General features: G+C 40.6%; 1 protein-coding gene across 1 annotated transcript in view; it reads left to right on the top strand.

Moving 5' to 3' along the window:
• The window catches only part of TMEM108 (transmembrane protein 108), a 146,424-nt gene that overhangs the window by 44,453 nt on the left and 80,577 nt on the right, over nucleotides 1-21,394 (top strand). Inside the window, exon 2 of the mRNA XM_069960290.1 lies at nucleotides 8,320-8,405. Within this exon, the coding sequence (XP_069816391.1) occupies nucleotides 8,366-8,405 (40 nt within the window). The 5' untranslated portion in view covers nucleotides 8,320-8,365. The remainder of the gene's footprint in view (nucleotides 1-8,319; nucleotides 8,406-21,394) is intronic.

The following is a 21,394-nucleotide window of genomic DNA, read 5'->3' as shown; positions in this document are numbered from 1 at the left end:
TTATTGGAAGTGCACAAAGATGCATAAAATTCTACAGCTGTTGCAAAACATTGTACATCCTGCTCACCTTTGGCGGGAAGGGGCACAGTAAGGGCAAAGGGGGCATTGCCCCCCCCTATGCCTGATATACCATCTAGCTGGTGCACATTTCTGAGATTGACAACTCTCAATGAATCGGGCATGGGGTTGGCGATTTAGTTAGACTAGCATATAGATCCCCCTCAAAGACTTTTGTTGCTTGACTACTGCAGTTTATATGAATACAAGGAAACATATAATAGTGTAATCTACATGCAGTGGCTATGGATCTTTTTTTCCTAGCATTTCTTCAATGAATTTCCTGCAATTTAAAATGTTCCACAATTAATAATATAACTTTTATTAGTCCTATTCCCACATTTTTATTTTTTCTTATTGTCACAGGCTGAGGAGGTATAAACTGTGCTTGTAAAAGGAAAATATAGTTCTCATGTACTTTTAGAAGTTCTGGGATGTTGCTGAATGTTTCAAAGTACTGGTCTTGTGTTTTCCCACCCATAAACCTTCCTTCCCGCCCACCCACCTTCTTCCTGTTGGCCCAAGTCTGTACATACAGGAAGCATCAGTCACATGGTTATGGGTGGATCTGATGGCAGTGTGAGTCTGACCTTATTTAGCCAACATTTGTAACTGATTGCTTCCTTGGGGTACTCAATTTTAATATCTTATCACTTGGGAGGGCTATAAAAATATACCTTTCTTGCAGGAAATCACCTGCAGTAGATAAAGACCATGTAAGCTTTGTAAACATTATTGCCCTATGACATTAGAGGCATTCAGACATACTCCACAGACAGACCTTGGTTCATACAGGAACAATTTATAGATTGTAAGCTCTTGTGATGTTGTTTATGTATGTACCCCCAGAGTTGTAAGCGTTGAGGAATATGTTGGTGCTATATACACAAAATTATTATTATCAAGGGATTTTGGAGGTAGGCTATGTTCACATGATGGTTTTTATGTCCTTTTTTCCCCCTCAAAAAAACATCATTTATTTTGATTACCAAATGGTGTTCGCATTTTAAGCACCCTGCATTACAGTGATCACTTCTAGTACATCATTTTAGTTCAGACCCTTTTGGGTGTGGTTCTTTTTTAATGGCCCATCGAACTTAGTAGTGCAGATGGTGAAAGGTTGGTGAAAAAAAAATGCGACTAAACAAAATAATGTCCTCAAATAATTGTCATGAACGTTAATTTGACATCCGCACAAACAACGTCTGTTATTTAGTTAGGTGGTCTTCATTTTATCGATTTCAACTATAATTCAGTATTAACAGACATTATTTGAAAGAAAAAAAAAGAGGCGCCTTTTCTCTTTTTAACACAGGGTGAACATGTCTTTGATGTATGTACACCAAAAAATATGTGTACATACATATATAACGGTCGTTCATTTACTAGTATACAAATGTAATTGGGATCGTTATTCCACTATTGTTCCATGTATGATGGTGAATGATCTCAGGTAAATTTGAAAAAGCGCTTGTTTGCAATCGGTAAACAGAGAAAAGGAAAAATTGCTTCATCCAATGGGACCCTAAGACTGCACAAATATTTCTACCAGGGGCGTAACTAGAAATGGCTGAGCCCCATTGCAAACTTTTGATTTGGCACCACCGACTGACCACAAACCACTCAAGTGTAGTCATAATCTTTAAAAGATAACTGCAAGTGCTCATGAGGAGTGCTTACAGTTAAAGGAACATTTGCAGTACCCCGAAAGCCTGCTTGGCCACTGGCTTCTGCAAATGATGATGGCTCAGGGGGCCCAGTGTATTGCAGGAGCGGGCCCCTAGGCACCTGTAGCAGTTGCTATGACTACTATGGTGATAGGTACACCCCTGGTGTCTTCTATGTTATGCTGTCTGTAACTATGGGTCTACAATGCTCACCACACAGTCATAGAGTACATGTGTGATTGAAGCCTTGCATAACACCCATTTATGTTCTATTTTTACATGCAATCTCACCATCATGTGCCTCATATATGCACAGTGACACCACTGGCATGCATCCTGCTGGTATGGTTGTGATGTGCATTGAAAATGAGTATATTTCTGGAGAAATCCGTGTTATATTTAGAACAGTTCTCAGATCACAGGCCACTAAATTATGATACTTAGAGGAAAAGCAGGATGCTCCTATGGGAACATTTTACATTGCATGAATTCTTATTAATTGCCAGGGAAACAATTTTTCTTTCCATTCTACACGTCTTCATCAGAATGCAGCTTAGCTAAGAGTTGCAAAGCCAGGATAAAAACTGCTCATTTCCCTCAGACAAAGAGGTTCCACATTACCAGCTCTTTCTGATCTCATGCCAACAGCTTCATAAATCTGCAACCATTTAATGAAGGACCATTGAGTATTGACTGTTCTGCTCAAGAACAATTTCTATGCTGATCTATGGCCTTAGCCTAACTACTTATCCTGAATGTAGCATAATGGAAATTTCAATTTACAAAAGGAAACGTTTAAGTGCAATTGTCCTGTGTTTCAGAGGATGTTATTTTTCTGACAGTATTGGTGTACATTGTGATAAGATAATGTACTAAGTTACTTGAAGACCTATGTAACGCCATATGTACACCCCTATGCTGCCAAAACATCTCTGTGTGCTTAGGGCCCTATTACACGGAAAGATTATTGTGCAAAAAAATCTAATTTAGATAATCTTTCCGTGTGTATGTATGCAGGCAACGATGAAACGGAAATTTGTTTATGTGTCGGTGATGGCATCTTTTAAGCTGAGCATGAAATTATTGTTAATAGTTTGCTAATCTTTTGGTGTACTGTATGTACACATCATTTGTTTGTTATTACGATTGTTTGTACACTAAAGTATTTGAACAATCGTAATAACGTTGTAACAAACGACTATCGCTGTATGTATATATATTCGTGCAGGGAAGGCTGTTAATCACAGACTAGGACTGCCACTGGACCCTTAAGCCTAGAATAAACATGGACTGCTAATGCGTTGCTGGAACTCCTAATTTCTGCAAAGTAATGCAACACTCCATTACCATACACAGTATGGACTATATGCAGGCTTACTGCAGGGAAATGCAAGAGAGTACTAAGATAATATTACAGATACAGAATTAGTTTCTTTTTACATTTCCAGCTATCACAGTAGTTTAGGGGGGTTACTATAGTGATACATTCCCTTTGAATAGTGACAATAGACAGATATATTTCAAAGATAAAATTACAATATTACAAAATGACATGAAATCTGGTCTGGTCTTCTGAAAGTCGTGGTCTTCTGTAGAGGGTTTCTTGTACTTATAAAGCCACAGATTACATAAGATTTACAAGAACATAACTGCACAGTGACCATCTTAACCTCTCTGTCCTTGCAATCATTATACTAGTAGTGGTAGTGCAAGGTACTGCAGCCTTATCCTCTTCACTTGTGTTGCAGTCTTTTCAAACCATGTCATCATTTTTATGAGGACGAATAACCCCTTTAGATTTGATATAAAAATATTAGTTACAGTAAAATTTTGTACCACTGCCAGTGGAGCACTTTGTATCAATCCTTAATCAAGCCAAATGAAAAAAAGCTACTAAACTGATATTTCAATAGCTATTTGTCATGCCCGTATCTTTTAGGATCTCAGCGAGGTCCTTGGCTCATGGTAGACTGCGCTCTGGTTATTTAACAGTTAACCTTTGCTTTGCTATGTGATTGACACCCTGCCTTTCCACTCTTTGCCTTGTCAGTCTGTGTACTGTGTGCCTGGTCCAATCCTGTGCTGGACTGGGTCCCTGGTCTCCTATCAGAGGAGTAAGTACCACCATAGCAGCCATCTCGGCCACTATGGGGCGCGCCACATCAGGGGGCCCATCCCTGCAATACACCGGGCCTCCTGAGCTGTGATCATACTACCAAGGGAGATGCCTACCATGGGAGACACTATGTTCTGGAGGTTAGGATAATAGGGGAGATGTCTATTTTGGGGACACACTATGTATGTGGGGGATACAAGGTAAGATGCCTACCACAGGGGACACTAGGTGAGATGCCTACTAAGGGGGACACCAGGGGAAATGTATACCATGGGGGAGGCACACAAGAGAGATGTCTAACATATGCTATCTGCTAGACAGAGAGCAAACAAACAGGGGGATTACCTACAGTGGGACGGGGGAGAGGAGCGGGGCCCAATCAAAATTTTATCATGGGGCACAGCACTTTCTAGTTACGCCCCTGGTTCCTATAAATTGTTTGGTTGTCCGGTAGTCTTTGCTAGCTATTAAGTCTCTCTGAGCATGCTAAGCATACTCTGAATGGCTATGTTCACACAGTGTTTAACAGTGTCCGTTGCACAACAACGGTCACTGTTAAACTGCCGGCCACCGGGCTGCATTCAGCACATTCCTGCAGCCGATACCTCGACATTGTGTTTTAACACCTGTTCTAGAGAATGGGCATTAAAATAATGATGTGTGCATACAGCAGACGGCATTGCATTGACTTCAATGCAATGCAGCCCCTGCAGTAAAGAATGGACGCTGAATCAATTGCAATCAGCGTCTGTTCTTTACTCAAAAATAACATTGTGTAAACATACAGTAGCCGATCCATATTTTTCTGCATCCCTTTACCTGGTTATGTTAATCTCGGCTCTGTACCTCTGACTACTCTTTTGGTTTCTGACTTTGTACTATGTTGTCTGTAAGGTTTGGCTCAAGCCCTCACAATTATCCTTTGCTGTTTTATCTTGTTTTCATTTTGTGTTTACACCTTAGTCTCAGGTTAGGGACTGTCACTTATTTGCCCGCCATCGGCTAGGGCTGTCTTTAGGCAAGCAGGGACAGCTGGGTGGCACCAGTCCAGGGCTCGCTGTCCTAGTGGTCCTGTACCATTTGGTGATTCCAAGGCAGCCTAACTTTCTGGACAAAGTGTCATGGCACTGTACAGTATGTATGCAGTTTACAGCCATGAACAGATTTTTTTGAGTCAAAGCCAGGAACAGACTATAAACAGAGAACAGGTAATAAAGGAAAGATTGAGATTTCTCCTCTTTTCAAATCCATTCCTGGCTTTGGCTGAAAAAAAAAAATCTGTCAGTTAATCTGTTGGTGTAATAGGGCCCTAAGCAATGAGGTCCACAGATTTTTCTGCTTAACTATAAATCTTTGCTTTCACAGTCCATTCTATGTTGTATGCCTTATGAGCACCCGAGTATCGGCAAATAATTGTCTTGTTTTAGTACTCGCTCATCACTAATGAAGACAAATGAATTAGGATTTTCAATCACATCATTACAATGACATGTCACTTTTTTAAAATAAGTAGCTATTGAGGTATCAGTTAGGTAATCGTTTAGTCATTTGATTTGTCGATCAATACTTTTTCTTGTAAGTAAAGTGAGTCTAGCATCTGGTGCCCTCCACCATGGCAGGTAGACTCGGGAATTGATTGTCTAGTAAAGAGCAAACCATGTAAAATGAGCTTAATAATATTAAATAAGCCATGTAAATCATTATAACCTGACCCCTACAGGAAACACAAGATATTTTTCTACTATTAAAAAAAGTTTTAAAATAAGTTTTAAATAGAGATGAGCGAGTACTAAAATGCTCGGGTGCTTGATACTCGAGATTAATATTTCCCGAAGCTCGGAGGCTCGTTTTGAGTAACGAACCCCATTAAAGTCAATGGGAAAACTAAGGGTACAAACCCACACACCGTATACACAGCAGATACGCAACAAATACGCAACAAATACGCAACAAATACGCAGCAAATACGCAGCAGATTTGTTGGTACAGATTTGATACTGTGTTCAGTTATTTAGATATAATCTGCTGCGTTTTTGCTGCGTATTTGCTGCGTGTTTGCTGCGTATCGCAGCAGTAAATACGCTGCTTATACGGTGTGTGGGTTTATACCCTCAAGCATTTTTGCAGGGGACCAAAGCTCTGCACAGGGAAGGTTGCCTGAAAACCTGGAACCTCAGAAAATGATGGAAACGGATGGAAATTGACAAGAAACAGCAGGGGCAGCATGCATGGACCCCTCTGGGGCTGGCTTATCGCAACATTACGCCAAATTATGGGCTCCCGGCTCTCTCCCCCATGTTCCTGTATCTCCTTCCTCGCCACAACTTCTGCTCACTGTCAGGCCAGTAATCTCCTGAGTTGATTGATGTCTATCAGGGGTCAAAGTACAGCCTTGGACACACTGATGCAGTAGCTGTACTTCTTTAATCCCCGTCTCTCTCCCCGTACAACTACTACCCCTCCTTCTCGGCTCTCTCCTTACTGCACAGCCAGACCTCCATGTGATTGATGGCTGTCAGGGTGTGAAGATGGACAGCACAGTGAGGATAGGTATAGTTGAACTACAGATCCCAGCCAGTCTAGAGAATGTCAGCAACAGGACAAATTGACTACTGACAGCAATTTTGAGGGTATACGTATAGAGTATGTGTGTAACTGGTGCTTTTTTTTTTTTTTAAGGCACCCGTTGCACAGGACACAGCACAGTGAGGATAGGTATAGCTGAACTACAGATCCCAGCCAGCCAAGGTAATGTCAGCAACAGGAAAAATTGACTACTGACAGCTGCACTACAAGTCCAAGCCAGCAGCCAAGAGTAGAAAAATATATATTTTTAAAAAAAATGTATAACCTTAGAAGGACTGTTGGGTTCTTCATGTTGGATTCCTGCCTAACCGCACATTAATTCCCTGCCTAACACTCTCGCTGACAGCAGCTCTCTCCCTATGCCCTTCCAGCCTGCGTCAGAAGCCAGCATTGCGGGAACTGATTCTTATATGCCCAGGTCATCTGATCTGGCCAGTCAATCGCTGCTATCGACATGTAGGGTTCCCACGTGATGCTACAAGCTCCCAAAGACTCTCTGCACGATGATTGGCTGAAAAAAAGCCGCAAAACATGCAGGAAGATGAAGATACCATCGTCTCGAGTATAGCGAGATGCTCGTCCAAGTAACAAGCACTATCCAGTACCCTAATACTTGAACGAGTACCAACCATGTTCGCTCATCTCCAGTATTAAACACACATAAATGAAGTCACACAACTAAACTGAAAGAGACAGTGTCGCAAAAAAAAAGTTACTTTTCACATGTAAGAAAAATTCCAGACCGCGACCGATCAGCACGTTCTCTCACAGCTCTGTGCCACATGATGAAAAGGTTGCATAATGCAGGTCTATGGAGCCATTTCCTCACATAGGCACAGAGCCTGAACACTCAAACCCTGACTAATAAAAAATGTTGACGTCTCCCTGACATGTCAGAAAAAAATTTCATGACATGTACACTTTAAAGAGGACATGACACAACTGCTAACCTGTCTGTTTTAGTAAAAACTTGTATTTCTCATGAAGTAACAATCCTGGAACATCTTTTCTTACAGCTCTGTGTTGTATCATTCCTCCATTATTCTTACTAGGAATCTATGACCCAATAACCTACTGGACATTACCAGTTGGGGGGTGTCAGGCGCTGTCAGCTCTGATGGGATACTGTTAATGTAGGGACCTGCCACCAGTTGGTAACACCCAGTTGGGTACTAAGTCACACATTCCATCAGAAGGCAACATGTTTTAAACAGGCAACATGGTCTTATCGTAGGAAGAAGCTCATAAAACAAGGGGTGAACAGAAACAATTGTTTCTTGAAACCTGGGTTAAAACTCTTGGGAATGCAGCAACATTAAGAGCTATGATGTTACAGTGTGGATGGGTATTTGTATAAATCCAAGAAGGTAGAGGTTGTTTAAATAGCATAAAATCTCACTGATACACTGAAATAAATATAAGTGGCTGCATCTTTTTTTTTTAGGGGGGGGGGAATGAGGTGTTAAAATGGTACACGGAAAAGCAGTCATTTAAATGCAGCTGTCAGCTTTGACAGCTGCATTTAAATTGCTAATTAGCATGCACAGCAATCGGATGGTGTACTAACTGCTGCGGTCCTGGGCTGCACATAGCAGGGTCACTGGGCAATTGGACAAAAAATCCAATTACTTACATCTAAAAATATAAAATATTGAAATATGCTAAGTGTGAACAAGATCCTTATTATTGGAATGCCAATGCAGGTTTAGTTGTCTGAATTTTTGGGGGGGTCTAGAGTGGGGGACAATTGTTTACAATTTACCAGCCTTTGTGTGATGCATTGATTAAAATACAGACACTGTGTACCTGGTACTTTCCTAGGATAAGGTGACTTTCATATGATAATTATTACCAGCTGAAAATAGACTGATGTTCAATTTTCATGTCTTCTAGACAGTATGACGAGTAAACTAGAGGACACGAAGGAGCAGATGATACCATGAAGAGAAGGTCACAGGCCCTCTGTTGCCATCTGTTTAGTAAGTAAAGATGAACTCATTGACAGCATGTTTACTTTCATTAATCTTTCCATAGATCCAGTGCAACAAAAGTGTATCCCAGCTGTAAGCTAACCTGCTGGACTTAAAACATCCTCCTAAAATTGTCAAGAGAGAGAACTGTGTGCCACCATGCGTGGTCCATGTGCATGAGCCCTAGACTACGTTTTTATATGAAACTGAAACTACCTGAATTATTGTACAATGATGTGTATATATAAGTAATAATAATAATGTTGTTATTATTATTTTAATTTTTTTATTTTACTTTTTTATATATAAATTTTTATTGCTACCTTAATTAGTCCTAATCTAATAAATGTCTTCTATACAGACAGATCTTGAACTGAAATGTAATCAATAGAAACATGTCAATAATATTATTAATAGTGGTAGTTAACCATTGTTTTACTAGAATGAAAGATTCTTTAATGTGCTTGAACTGTATATCAAATCAAATCTATATCATAAAAATGAAAGTCTGTCTGTCTGTCCCATATAGACTTCCAAACGCCTGAACCGTTTGACCCCAAATTTGGCAAATAGATACATTGGGTACCCGGGAAGGTTATTGCGAAGGTCCCGTCCCCACCAGATGTACAGGAGGGGAGGGGGAGTGGGAAGAGCGGCGCCCCATAGAAATGAATGGGAAAATCTCTTCACTGCAAACACAGGTGATATAATTAGCTGCATGTCTCCTGCAGTAAACGGCAGTTGGGAGCCTTAGCAACCAATAGGATTACTGCTTTCATTTTCACAGGGAGCTGGAATCTGAATGGTTGCTAGGGAAGCTGCCTCACAACATCCACATAAATAACTGGTAGACCCCCTACTCCATCTATACAGTACATGTATACAGGACCCCCTACTCCATCTATACAGTACATGTATACAGGACCCCCTACTCCAACTATACAGTATATGTATACAGGACCCCCTACTCCATCTATACAGTACATGTATACAGGACCCCCTACTCCATCTATACAGTACATGTATACAGGACTCCCTACTCCATCTATACAGTACATGTATACAGGACCCCCTACTCCATCTATACAGGACATGTATACAGGACCCCCTACTCCATCTATACAGTACATGTATACAGGACCCCCTACTCCATCTATACAGTACATGTATACAGGGCAGTATTACCAGCTGCTGCTGCCCTAAGCACTAAACCTGAAGATGCCCCATCCTCACTCACCAATTACCATCAGGATTGGTAGGTAATAGCTCCAGACGTCACATTTAACACCGCCACACCAGGCCTGACCAATACCACCATACTGTGACTGGGTAACACTGTCATAAAACACCTGACCAATACCAACATACTAAAAAAGGAAAAAATTGGTCAACTCTCCTAGAACACTGTTCACACTAGGCAGGAGCACGTTGCCATGGCTGAAATTTTCTGTGTTTTTGTGTGTTTGCAATACCAACATACTGTGACTGGATAACACCGCCACACCACACCTGACCAATACCGCCATACTGTGACTAGATAACACTGTCATACCAGACCTGACCAATACCGCCATACTGTTCCTGGATAACACCGCCACACCATGCCTGACCAACACCACCTTACTGTGACTGGATAACACTGTCACACCAGACCTGACCAATACCGCAATACTGTGACTGGGTAACACCGCCACACCACACCTGACCAATACCGCCATACTGTGACTGGATAACACTGTCATACCAGACCTGACCAATACCGCCATACTGTAACTTGATAACACCGCCACACCAGGCCTGACCAATACCACCTTACTGTGACTGGATAACACTGTCATACCAGACCTGACCAATACCGCCATACTATGACTGGATAACACTGCCATACCAGACTTGACCAATACCGCCATACTGTGACTGGGTAACACTGCCATACCAGACCTGACCAACACTGCCATACTGTGACTGGATAACACCACTATACCAGACCTGACCAATACCGCCACACTGTGACTGGAGAACACCGCCACACCAGATCTGACCAATACTGCCATACTGTGACTGGATAACACCGCCATACCAGACCTGACCAATACCGACACACTGTGACTGAATAACATTGCCATACCAAACCTGACCAATACCGCCATACTGTGACTGGATAACACTGCCATACCAGACCTGATCAATACCACCATACTGTGACTGGATAACACCGCCACACCAGACCTGACCAATACCGCCATACTGTGACTGGATAACACTGCTATACCAGACCTGACCAATACCGCCATACCCCTCTCAAAAAGACACCAGATTTTCTGGCAAGTCTAAACGGGAGGGTACTGCCCCTCTGCAAGGTGCTACCCTACGCACCAGACCATGGGTGCCTAATGGTAAATACGACCCTGCAGGTATACAGGACACTACAGGTATACAGGACCCCAAAACTATACACTACAGGTGCACGGGACCTCCACCAACTATATACTTCAGGTATACAGGACCCCAAACTTTACACCACAGGTATACAGGACCCCAAAACTATACACTACAGGTATACAGGACCTCCACCAACTATATACTTCAAGTATACAGGACCTCCACCAACTATATACTACAGGTATACAGGACCCCAAACTATACACTACAGGTATACAGGAACTCCACCAACTATATACTACAGGTATAGGTATACAGGACCCCAGAACTATACACTACAGGTATACAGGAACTCCATTAACTATATACTACAGGCATAGGTATATAGGACCCTAAACTATACACTATAGGTATACAGGACCTCAAAACTATACACTACAGGTATACAGGATCTCCACCAACTCTATACTACAGGTATACAGGACCCCCAAACTTTACACTAGAGGTATACAGGACCTCCACCAACTATATACTACAGGTATACAGGGCCCCAAACTATACACTACAGGTATACAGGAACTCCACCAACTATATACTACAGGCATAGGTATATAGGACCCTAAACTATACACTATAGGTATAAAGGACCTCAAAACTATACACTACAGGTATACAGGACCTCCACCAACTCTATACTACAGGTATACAGGACCCCCAAACTTTACACTACAGGTATACAGGACCTCCACCAACTATATACTACAGGTATACAGGACCCCAAACTATACACTACAGGTTTACAGGACCCCAAAGCTATACACTACAGGTATACAGGACCTCCACCAACTATATACTTCAAGTATACAGGACCTCCACCAACTATATACTACAGGTATACAGGACCCCAAACTATACACTACAGGTATACAGGAACTCCACCAACTATATACTACAGGTATAGGTATACAGGACCCCAGAAATATACACTACAGGTATACAGGAACTCCATTAACTATATACTACAGGCATAGGTATATAGGACCCTAAACTATACACTATAGGTATACAGGACCTCAAAACTATACACTACAGGTATACAGGACCTCCACCAACTCTATACTACAGGTATACAGGACCCCCAAACTTTACACTAGAGGTATACAGGACCTCCACCAACTATATACTACAGGTATACAGGGCCCCAAACTATACACTACAGGTATACAGGAACTCCACCAACTATATACTACAGGTATAGCTATACAGGACCCCAAAACTATACACTACAGGTATACAGGAACTCCACCAACTATATACTACAGGCATAGGTATATAGGACCCTAAACTATACACTATAGGTATAAAGGACCTCAAAACTATACACTACAGGTATACAGGACCTCCACCAACTCTATACTACAGGTATACAGGACCCCCAAACTTTACACTACAGGTATACAGGACCTCCACCAACTATATACTACAGGTATACAGGACCCCAAACTATACACTACAGGTTTACAGGACCCCAAAGCTATACACTACAGGTATACAGGAACTCCACCAACTATATACTACAGGAATATAGGACCCCAAACTATACACTACAGGTATACAGGACCCCAAAACTATACACTACAGGTATACAGGACCTCCACCAACTCTATACTACAGGTATACAGGACCCTCAAACTATGCACTACAGGTATACAGGACCCCCGAACTATATACTACAGGTATACAAGACCTCCACCAATTATACACAACAGGTATCCTGGACCCTCAAACTATAAACTACAGGTATACAAGACCTCCACCAACTATACATTACAGGTATACAGCACCAACTATATACTACAGGTATACAGGACCCCTGAACTATACAGTACAGGTATACAGGACCTTCACCAACTATACACTGCAGGTATACAGGACCTCCCTCAACTATACAGTACAGGTATACAGCCCCCCACAACTACACACTACAGGTATACAGGACCCCCCCCAACTATACACTATAGGTATACAGCCCAACTATGCACTGCAGATATGCAAGACCCCTAAAAACTATACACTGTGGGTATACAGAACCCCTCCAACTATGCACTACAGGTATACACTAATTCCACTGATTAACTCAGATGAAACAATACCTTTAGCTTGGCCTCCTGGGCACCTTAGAACAAATCTAATTAACACGCTGACACTTTATACCCGGGCAGCGACGGGTACATTTTCTAGTGTCTAAATATATGTTACAATGAAGAAAAACCAAGAGGGAGCTAGGACAGGCTGCACACAAAATAGAAAAAAATATACAAATAAGTTTTATTTAGCACAACTACACACATTTAAAAAACACTTAAAGCCAAATACCTAAGTTTTTTTAAATGTGTGTATTTAGCAGTTGTTCTAAATAAAATTTATTTTTATATTTTTTTGGTTTTGCTTCTATGTCCCGTAGTTTGAGCTAGGGGCTAGCACACAGCTTTATGCAAGGTCTTTTGTCTATAATACATCTTACAATGGCCCACTCTCACTCAGACAGGTATATGTTACAACATTGAAAGTACAGTAAAAAAGATACTTAGGGTATAAACCCACACACAGTATATGCAGCAGATATGCAACAAATACGCAGCAGATTTGTTGGTACAGATTTGATGCTGTGTTCAGTTATTTAGATCTAATCTGCTGCGATTTTGCTGCGAGTTTTCTGCGAGTTTGCTGCGTATCGCAGCAGTAAATACGCTGCATATACGGTGTATGGGTTTATACCCTAAAGAGTGATTTGGACAAACTTTATTAAAAAGCTTACAATTAATAAACTTCGCCCATTTCAGATTATCAGCTAGTAAACTATAGGTACACCTGTGATCTTACACTAAATTTAGAAATCACGCACAGAATTTCTGTAAAGCAGGGGTAGGGAACCTCTGTACTGCGGGCCACTTCCGATCCCTAAGATCTTTTGATACATCCTGCAGACGTGTGTGCCGCACACAGAGTCCTCCTGTGTCCTCAGTATAACATTGAGTGCAGCGCAGTCAGACACAGGAAGATGCTGTGCATGCCGGCTTCTGTAAGGGCAGCGCACATGTTCTCCTTTCTTCTGTTGGCGGCACGCGATGATGTTATTTCATTGCACGCTGTCTGTAGGAGAAGACCAGCGCTGCTCTGGCACAGACTGTAGGAAAAGAAGAGGATCTTGCCAGCATTGGAATGGAGGAAAGTTGAAAGGGATGTTTATTTTTTATTTATTACAGACTAGGGGCATCGTTTGGGGTTTAACTACCATACTAGAGGAATCATTGGGGGGGGTTAACTACCTCGAGGGGGCCCAATATTTTGCCTTGCCCCTGGTGCTGCCAACCCACGCTGTGCCACTGCCATGCAGAGTATAATATTGAGTGGCCCCAAGATTCCCCACCCCTGCTGTAAAATTTTGGGGTCTTAACGATTGCCTTAGCAACCAGTCTGCTCTGCTTCCCCTGTAGCATCTCCCACTATAAGTTCTAAACTTTGAGACACAGAACAATAGCTTACCCAGCTATTATATATGCCTGGCTACTCTCTAATCAACAGGCTATAGCCAGATATTCTGAGTGGCAGGCCTGACCTCCTCAGCAGTTCTAAATGCCCACTTCTTACTCTGTAAATATATAAAGCAATTCTAGCCTAGTGTTCTCTATGACAGATCACTTCTTTACCAGCTGTACTGTATAATAGATCACCCTTACCCAGTTGCTCTCTGTGCCAGGGCATTTCTTCAATATACACAGAAGAACCCACACAGACCCCACAAATGTGATGCTCCAGAAACACAATCTGCTCAAAGGAAGGTCAGTTTTGTAGCTTCTGTAACGAGCTAGACTGTTTTCAGATGTGTGAACATGATTGCACAAGGGTTTTCTAATCATCAATTAGCCTTCTGAGCCAATGAGCAAACACATTGTACCATTAGAACACTGGAGTGATAGTTGCTGGAAATGGGCCTCTATACACCTATGTAGATATTGCACCAAAAACCAGACATTTGCAGCTAGAATAGTCATTTACCACATTAGCAATGTATAGAGTGTATTTGTTTAAAGTAAGGACTAGTTTAAAGTTATCTTCATTGAAAAGCACAGTGCTTTTCCTTCAAAAATAAGGACATTTCAATGTGACCCCAAACTTTTGAACGGTAGTGTATGAAAGTATTGATGGTAAAACAATGGATAGGTCTAATAATCAGCAATAACTATAGATAAAATATAATGACAGTGCCAAAAGAAATGTGTTTAGCATTTATTTATTCAGAAATTTAGCAACGTGCTTTGCAGATAGTAGGTAGGTTGTCTTCTAGCATTATAGTAGTAAAAAAAATCAAAATCCAAACACTGATATTTTGTAATATCTCAAAACTAAAAATTAGGATGTGTGCAGGAATTGACTCATGAGCAGGTTACCCAGAGAAGAGTTATCTCTATACACAGCACAGTGGCAGACAGTCTTCCAGACAGCTCACAGCAGGCACTAATAACACGCCCTGTCTGCTCTACGATTTAAATGAAAGATGCTCATATTCACTCTCGCAAAAATAGCACTTCCCCCAGAGACAAGTCAATTCCACCTTTGTAGATCGGCATTTCCAAGCACTGCTAATCTTCATGTAATGTTATCTTGCAAATTAGTGTAAAGGATGCTCGGAGATCCACTAGATTTATTAAAAATTGATGGTGGTGTTTGCTATAAAGTATATTTGGAAAGCAATTTGAAGGTATAAAATTAACACTTAGCAGTGGTTTCTCGGGGGAAGAATTACAATCTTTATTCCTTATGAAAATTTCTTTTAAGTTAAATGTAGTCTATAAGTCTTACAAATACCTATAGCTTCAGCTAATAAGACTCCAAAAGGTTGTCACCTGGTTCCTTTTAGAACATTTAAAGGCCATGTTTACACAATTTTCATTATTTTTAGTACCAAACGCAACTTTTTTTTTATGACAGCTGTTGGTACATTATTTAGGTTTTGGATAAATGATGGCCGCTTTCAACACCCTTTTGGGTCTGGCTATTTTTAAAGGTCCATTGAATTGAAAAAAGGAAAGGACCAACTTCAATGGAAATCATTATAGAGTGAAAACAATGACCATTATTTTGAGTATCAAATAAAACCTGTTATTTTACTAAAAAAGACAGACTGTGAACAAAGCCTTATTGTTATTTCTCTAAATCTATGGCTTAATGTTTGGGTTTTTTTCTTGGTGGAAAAATCTTAGAAAAATCTTAAGTCTCTGAAAAATGCTAGCTTTCCCTTTAAAGTGATATTGTCACCTCCTTTCCATATAAGGAGTTCTCAGCACCATTCTTAAGCTTATATTGTGGACATTTTACATCTTACCGTATAAAGGATTTCTTTGTGGTCTCTCCCCTCAAAAATGCATGTTATTGTTGGGGGACGGTGCGGGCTTAACAGCCATGAAACCCAATATTTCTGCCCACATTGGCGCCACAGGCCTCTAGGATGGCCCATTCCAATGGCTGCAAAGCTGGCAGGGCCTAGACGCTGATGGCATCATGGGGAGGCTACGGCACTGATGTTGGCAGAGATATGGGTTCCATGGCCATTAATATAATCTTAAGGGTGCTGAGAACTCTTTATATGGAAAGCGGGGTGACAATATCACTTTAAACATTGTTAAAGTTAGGTCTAATAATCCAAAATTGTGCTTTGTAGGGGTTTTTAATACTCTATTCACTATACTTATTTGAAAAAACAAAAATAAAATACAAACACTAAAACTGTTCGCTAATTGTTCACTCATCTTTTGGTGTAAGGACACATCATTTGTTCATTATTGCGATCATTCCTATACTAGAGTGTATGAATAATCATATTCGAAATCGTATTTGCGATCGTAACTTACAATTATCATTCTCTGTATTATTGTGAATGATTTTAGGGTGTTCCCAAAAGTGCTTTTTTGTGATCGTTTATTGTTAACCGAAGAAAACGAAAAATCGCCTAGTCTAATAGGAAGCTTAGGGTCCATCACATGTATAGGATCTGCAGCAGATTTGATGTTGCCTCCATATTGCTAATAACAAAGGCTAGTAACAATTCAAGTAACATACTAGGATAAAGCATAGGCTAACATTTTAGTCTAAATCATTCTGTTTCTTTTTCTTGCAGAATAAATATGTAACAAAAACTGACATAACTTGAATCACTTTCTGTAGATTTGCAATTTTCATTTTTGCAGTTGTCAAATTAGATATTTTAGCCAAAGAGTGGAACAAACAGGGCATTAGCTTAACTTCTTAGTGTTAAGAGCTAGTCATGAGTTACAATTGTATTTTGCATTGTAAGAGCTCTAAGTAAATGTGTAATGTGATTGTGAGTACATAATTTATTATAAGTATCTGATTTTGAGTCATGCAATTTTATGCTTGGGTATCTTAAGCCATTTAGTAATCTCCAGAAATTTAAACTTTTAACAATGAGAAAAAATATTATGTTTCCAAAATATAAATGAGTAGCCAATAAACCATTCGTCCTCTTAAAACAATGATATCTTGTGCTGTATGGGGTGGAGCTTGTAGGCAGATGTGTTCCCTAGCCAAGGGCACATAGCCTGGCAGCTAGGGTATTGTTAGACCTCCTCTCCTGCTGCAGCTGTGGTTGGGTAGGTCACCATGCAGCACTGCATCTCAGATGAGCCTAAAAGCCTTAGCAGCAAAAGATCGCTTTAAATTCCCACATTTAAAGCTTATTTTTGTGTTATAATGACAGAGGGATATTGTCCATTCCTTAGTAATGGCCCGCTCTTTGCCGTGCAGATCTGTTTATATTGTGCTTAGATAGGCAGAAGGAGGCATAATATGTAAATGAGAATAGAAATGTCTGGAGTCACTGTCTGGACTCTGTTTCCCAGTGGCATAAAGGTCCATGCCTGGTGTGTTTTATATGCAGTCCCTGGAATACGTTTGATTAGAATACCACAGAAATATCACAGTCTGCTGGTAATATTGTTTATTTTGTAAGCATTAAATCAGAAAAGTTGTTGTTTTCTATAGTGTAGTTGTAGGTGTGGTTGGTTTAGTTGTAGTTTATTCTGAAACTTTCCCACTTTTTTTTCTTTTAGTAAATATATTTCTCTTCAAGATATCTTCAAGATCTCCTGGTATCGGCTATAAAGTTCAGCAATTGTACTTTATTATTGTAATTGTTTAAAGCGAATGTACCATTAGGTACATCACTTTAAGTTTTTTATATAAATAGACTGGCACCGATGCGGGGATGCTGGTGCCGTGGTCCTTTTCTGAATCACAGCCTGGTTCCAGCGTCAGTCCATTCCTGGGTACTGGCCCGGCCAGAAGCACTGGAGGCAGGCCCGCCTGCCCCAAGGGTGACAAAGGCCCCTCCCCTCTGTGACATGGCTCCATTACAATCATTGGAGCTTCGTCACAGAGGGGAGATTGTCACACTGGGGGCGGGCAGGGCCACTTCCAGTGCCTCTGGCCGGGCCGGTGCTCAAAACATGGACCTCAGCAGCAGCTTCCCTGCGCTGGAGGCAGTCTATTCATATAAAATACTTAAAGCAATGTACCTAATGGTACATTTTCTTTAACTAGATTTATTAGTGTGTATACAGTTTTAACAAAACGTACAAGTAGTGCTGTATCCTTTTAATGATATCACCATATCATATAACTTATGACACTAGTGAGCCACATTACTAGTGTACAATAAAGCTCTGCCATGTACATGTGAAATATCATTTTGGATAGCAGTGATTGGCCAATCCAGTCATGTGATGTGACATCATTATGAATGATACATCCTTGTACCAAAATCTAAGTATTCCCTTTCTCCCGCCCAGTGACGCTCCAGACAAGATGTGTGGCCGCCATATGGTTTGGGTTTTTTTTTTGTGAATTTCCTTAACAAATTGTCAGGAATTTGCTTCGCAGAAGGAATCAAATTAATAGCGTGATTCACCAGATTCACTTTGCTCATCTCTAATTAAAACCTTTAGGATAACTATACTGTCAAATGTAACATACATTAATACAGAGGGCTTAGCGGGTGCACCTTGCTCCAATAAATGGCCCCTCAAAGTTTAAATCGGGGCCATAAATAGCATATGCTATACAATTACGCCAGACTGCCTATAACTGAGCTGCCTTGGTTACACAGGTGAAGAGAGTTATATATGGCAGTTTCTGCAAACCTCAAATTTGAGTAAATTCTAATGCTAAAAGATTGTACCAGGTTTGGGAACTGAATTATACCCATCCTCATTTACATACAAAGAAAGCCACTGTTTCACAAAGGCTGTAAAAGTGTAGAATGTGAAAACTGTGCAGTAACTACACAGAAAAGATGTTCATGAAACGCTGTAGTGACAGGCAGGACAGCACTGAGATGAGATCTGAGGACAGTCGCACAGAACACTGACACAGCAGGGAAGCATGGATTTGCAATTTTCCCTGTCACTTAAAATGCCGTCATGTCAAAGCGTTTGGCTTATAATTTAACGGGACAGCCCTCCACATTTTCCCACATAAGACCTTACTTTATAGTGGATATCGCCTTTCCAGCCTTTTATATCGGGGAAACTGTGTACACATTTGTACTATTAACACAGCTTCTATAAGGAGGGATTTGTGATAATGAGACTCCCAGGTTCTCAGGAGAATAAATATATGAGCAGCGGGTAGACATTTACAGCAGATAGCACAAAGAGGAGTCGCTCTGGGAAAGTGCATATTTTTGTTAAACACTGGTTAAAGCTAGCCCTTCCCTCAGCTCTGTATTAAGACAACATCATTGTATGGGGGAAAGCATAGTGGCAATACGGTCTAAAGATTTTGCACCGTGCACTGCAAGCCAAGTTTCTAAAGGAGTGGTGTGCCTGTGGCATGGCTATAGCCTTTAATAGACCAAATGAAGTCTACTTATGACTATTTTTGGTCTGCTTAATGCCAGTATCCATTCTATTTGAGGGACAGAAAAGTATTTTTTGTTGCAGCATTGATAAAAATGATGGGCGCATTGCACCTTCAAAGTAGTGGGTAGTCAGGATGTGTGAGTGATGTGGTGGCCATGAGGAGCTGAATGATTGGTGCACTCCCAATAGTGACATAGAGGCTGGGCAGGGTGTATGCGAGGGTTGACCCACAACAGCACAGTTGGACAGGCTGCATAGTGTACATAGTGTACCTCCTTCAGAGGTTAAAATCTCCAACCCTGGCTAAGGACAGCACTACAGAGGTATGGCTGGTGTTTTTACAGAAACAAAGAAGAAAAAGACCACCTTGTCCATCTAGCCTGCCCATATAATATGTCCTATATTTTTATCTTAGCATACCTATATGTTTATTCCAGGCATTTTTAAATACAGTTCCAAGCATCTACTACTCTTTCAGTAAAATATTTTCTCATGTTCCTGAATCCTGATATTTCCCCCCAACTAACCTCAGATTATTTGCCCTGCTGAACCCTATTAATCCTTTTAAAATATTGCCCCCCTTTTTTCTTATTTCCTCCAGTCTATTCAGCTTTAGTACTTTAACACCTTCCACCATACAAATTTGTAGCTCCTCGCATTGAAAGAGTCATTAACTCTTATATTTTCCCAAATAAACCAACTCTTTAATGTGGTGAAAAATATATACAAGTATTTTATTTTGAGAAAGTCTCATGTTAGAGATAGAATGCGTGGGGTTCAGTGGACCCCGACATGGATCCGTTCAATGGGAATATCCGTTCCCATTGATTTCAATGCAATGCAATGAGGTCAATGGGATGACGGATGTCGAATGCACACAATGTATTAAATAACGGACATTGTCTGCGCGGCCATCAAAATAATGATCATGACAATTATTTTGGGATGTCTACTGCAAACAGCGGACGTTATTTTTTGTTGTTCACACACACAGTTTTTCTTTTCTCACCATCCTTTTACCGTTTTTACTATTAAATTTGACTGACTTTTCAATTAAGCCACACCCAATGGGTAAATAGTAATTCCAAACTAATAATGTACCAACACCAGTCATTGCACTGAGGGGAGGCCAGACAGCTAAATGACGTCTGTCATTTTAGACACAAAATGACAGGCGTCATTTTAAATGGAGCTGTGAAAACTTAGTGTGAACATAGCCATGGGCAGTTCATATACGTTTTGTACTAAAAAATTTAAAGGTTGCTGTCTTTGCAGTGACGGCGGCTGGTGCATTACTCTAGGTTTAATGATGGCCGCCTATAACACCCTTTTGGGTGTGGCTATTAAAGACTTACATTGAATAATGTGAAAAATGGTGGAATGGCAGCCAGAAAAAAATGCAGTGTGTGAACAACTAAAAAAAAAGTCCATTGTTTGCTTAATAACAGCAATAGATGTCCTAAACATTAATTTGATGATTGCTGTGAACAACGGCCATTATTCTATACAATATGTGAACAGATGGCCGTTATTTTCATAGACTTTAATGGGAATCATTGAAGAATGAAAAAAAGTAAGCAATTTTACATAAAACTGGTGATCATTATCTTAACAAATAAGGCAGTGTGTGAACCTAGCCAAAAACAGAAATTTGGGCGTTCTGTGTTTTTTTTTCTT

The sequence above is a fragment of the Dendropsophus ebraccatus genome, chromosome 2, assembly GCF_027789765.1.
Source record: "Dendropsophus ebraccatus isolate aDenEbr1 chromosome 2, aDenEbr1.pat, whole genome shotgun sequence".
Taxonomy (NCBI): domain Eukaryota; kingdom Metazoa; phylum Chordata; class Amphibia; order Anura; family Hylidae; genus Dendropsophus; species Dendropsophus ebraccatus.
Note: the sequence above shows the minus strand (reverse complement) of the source record. Positions and strands in the feature narration are given on the sequence as shown.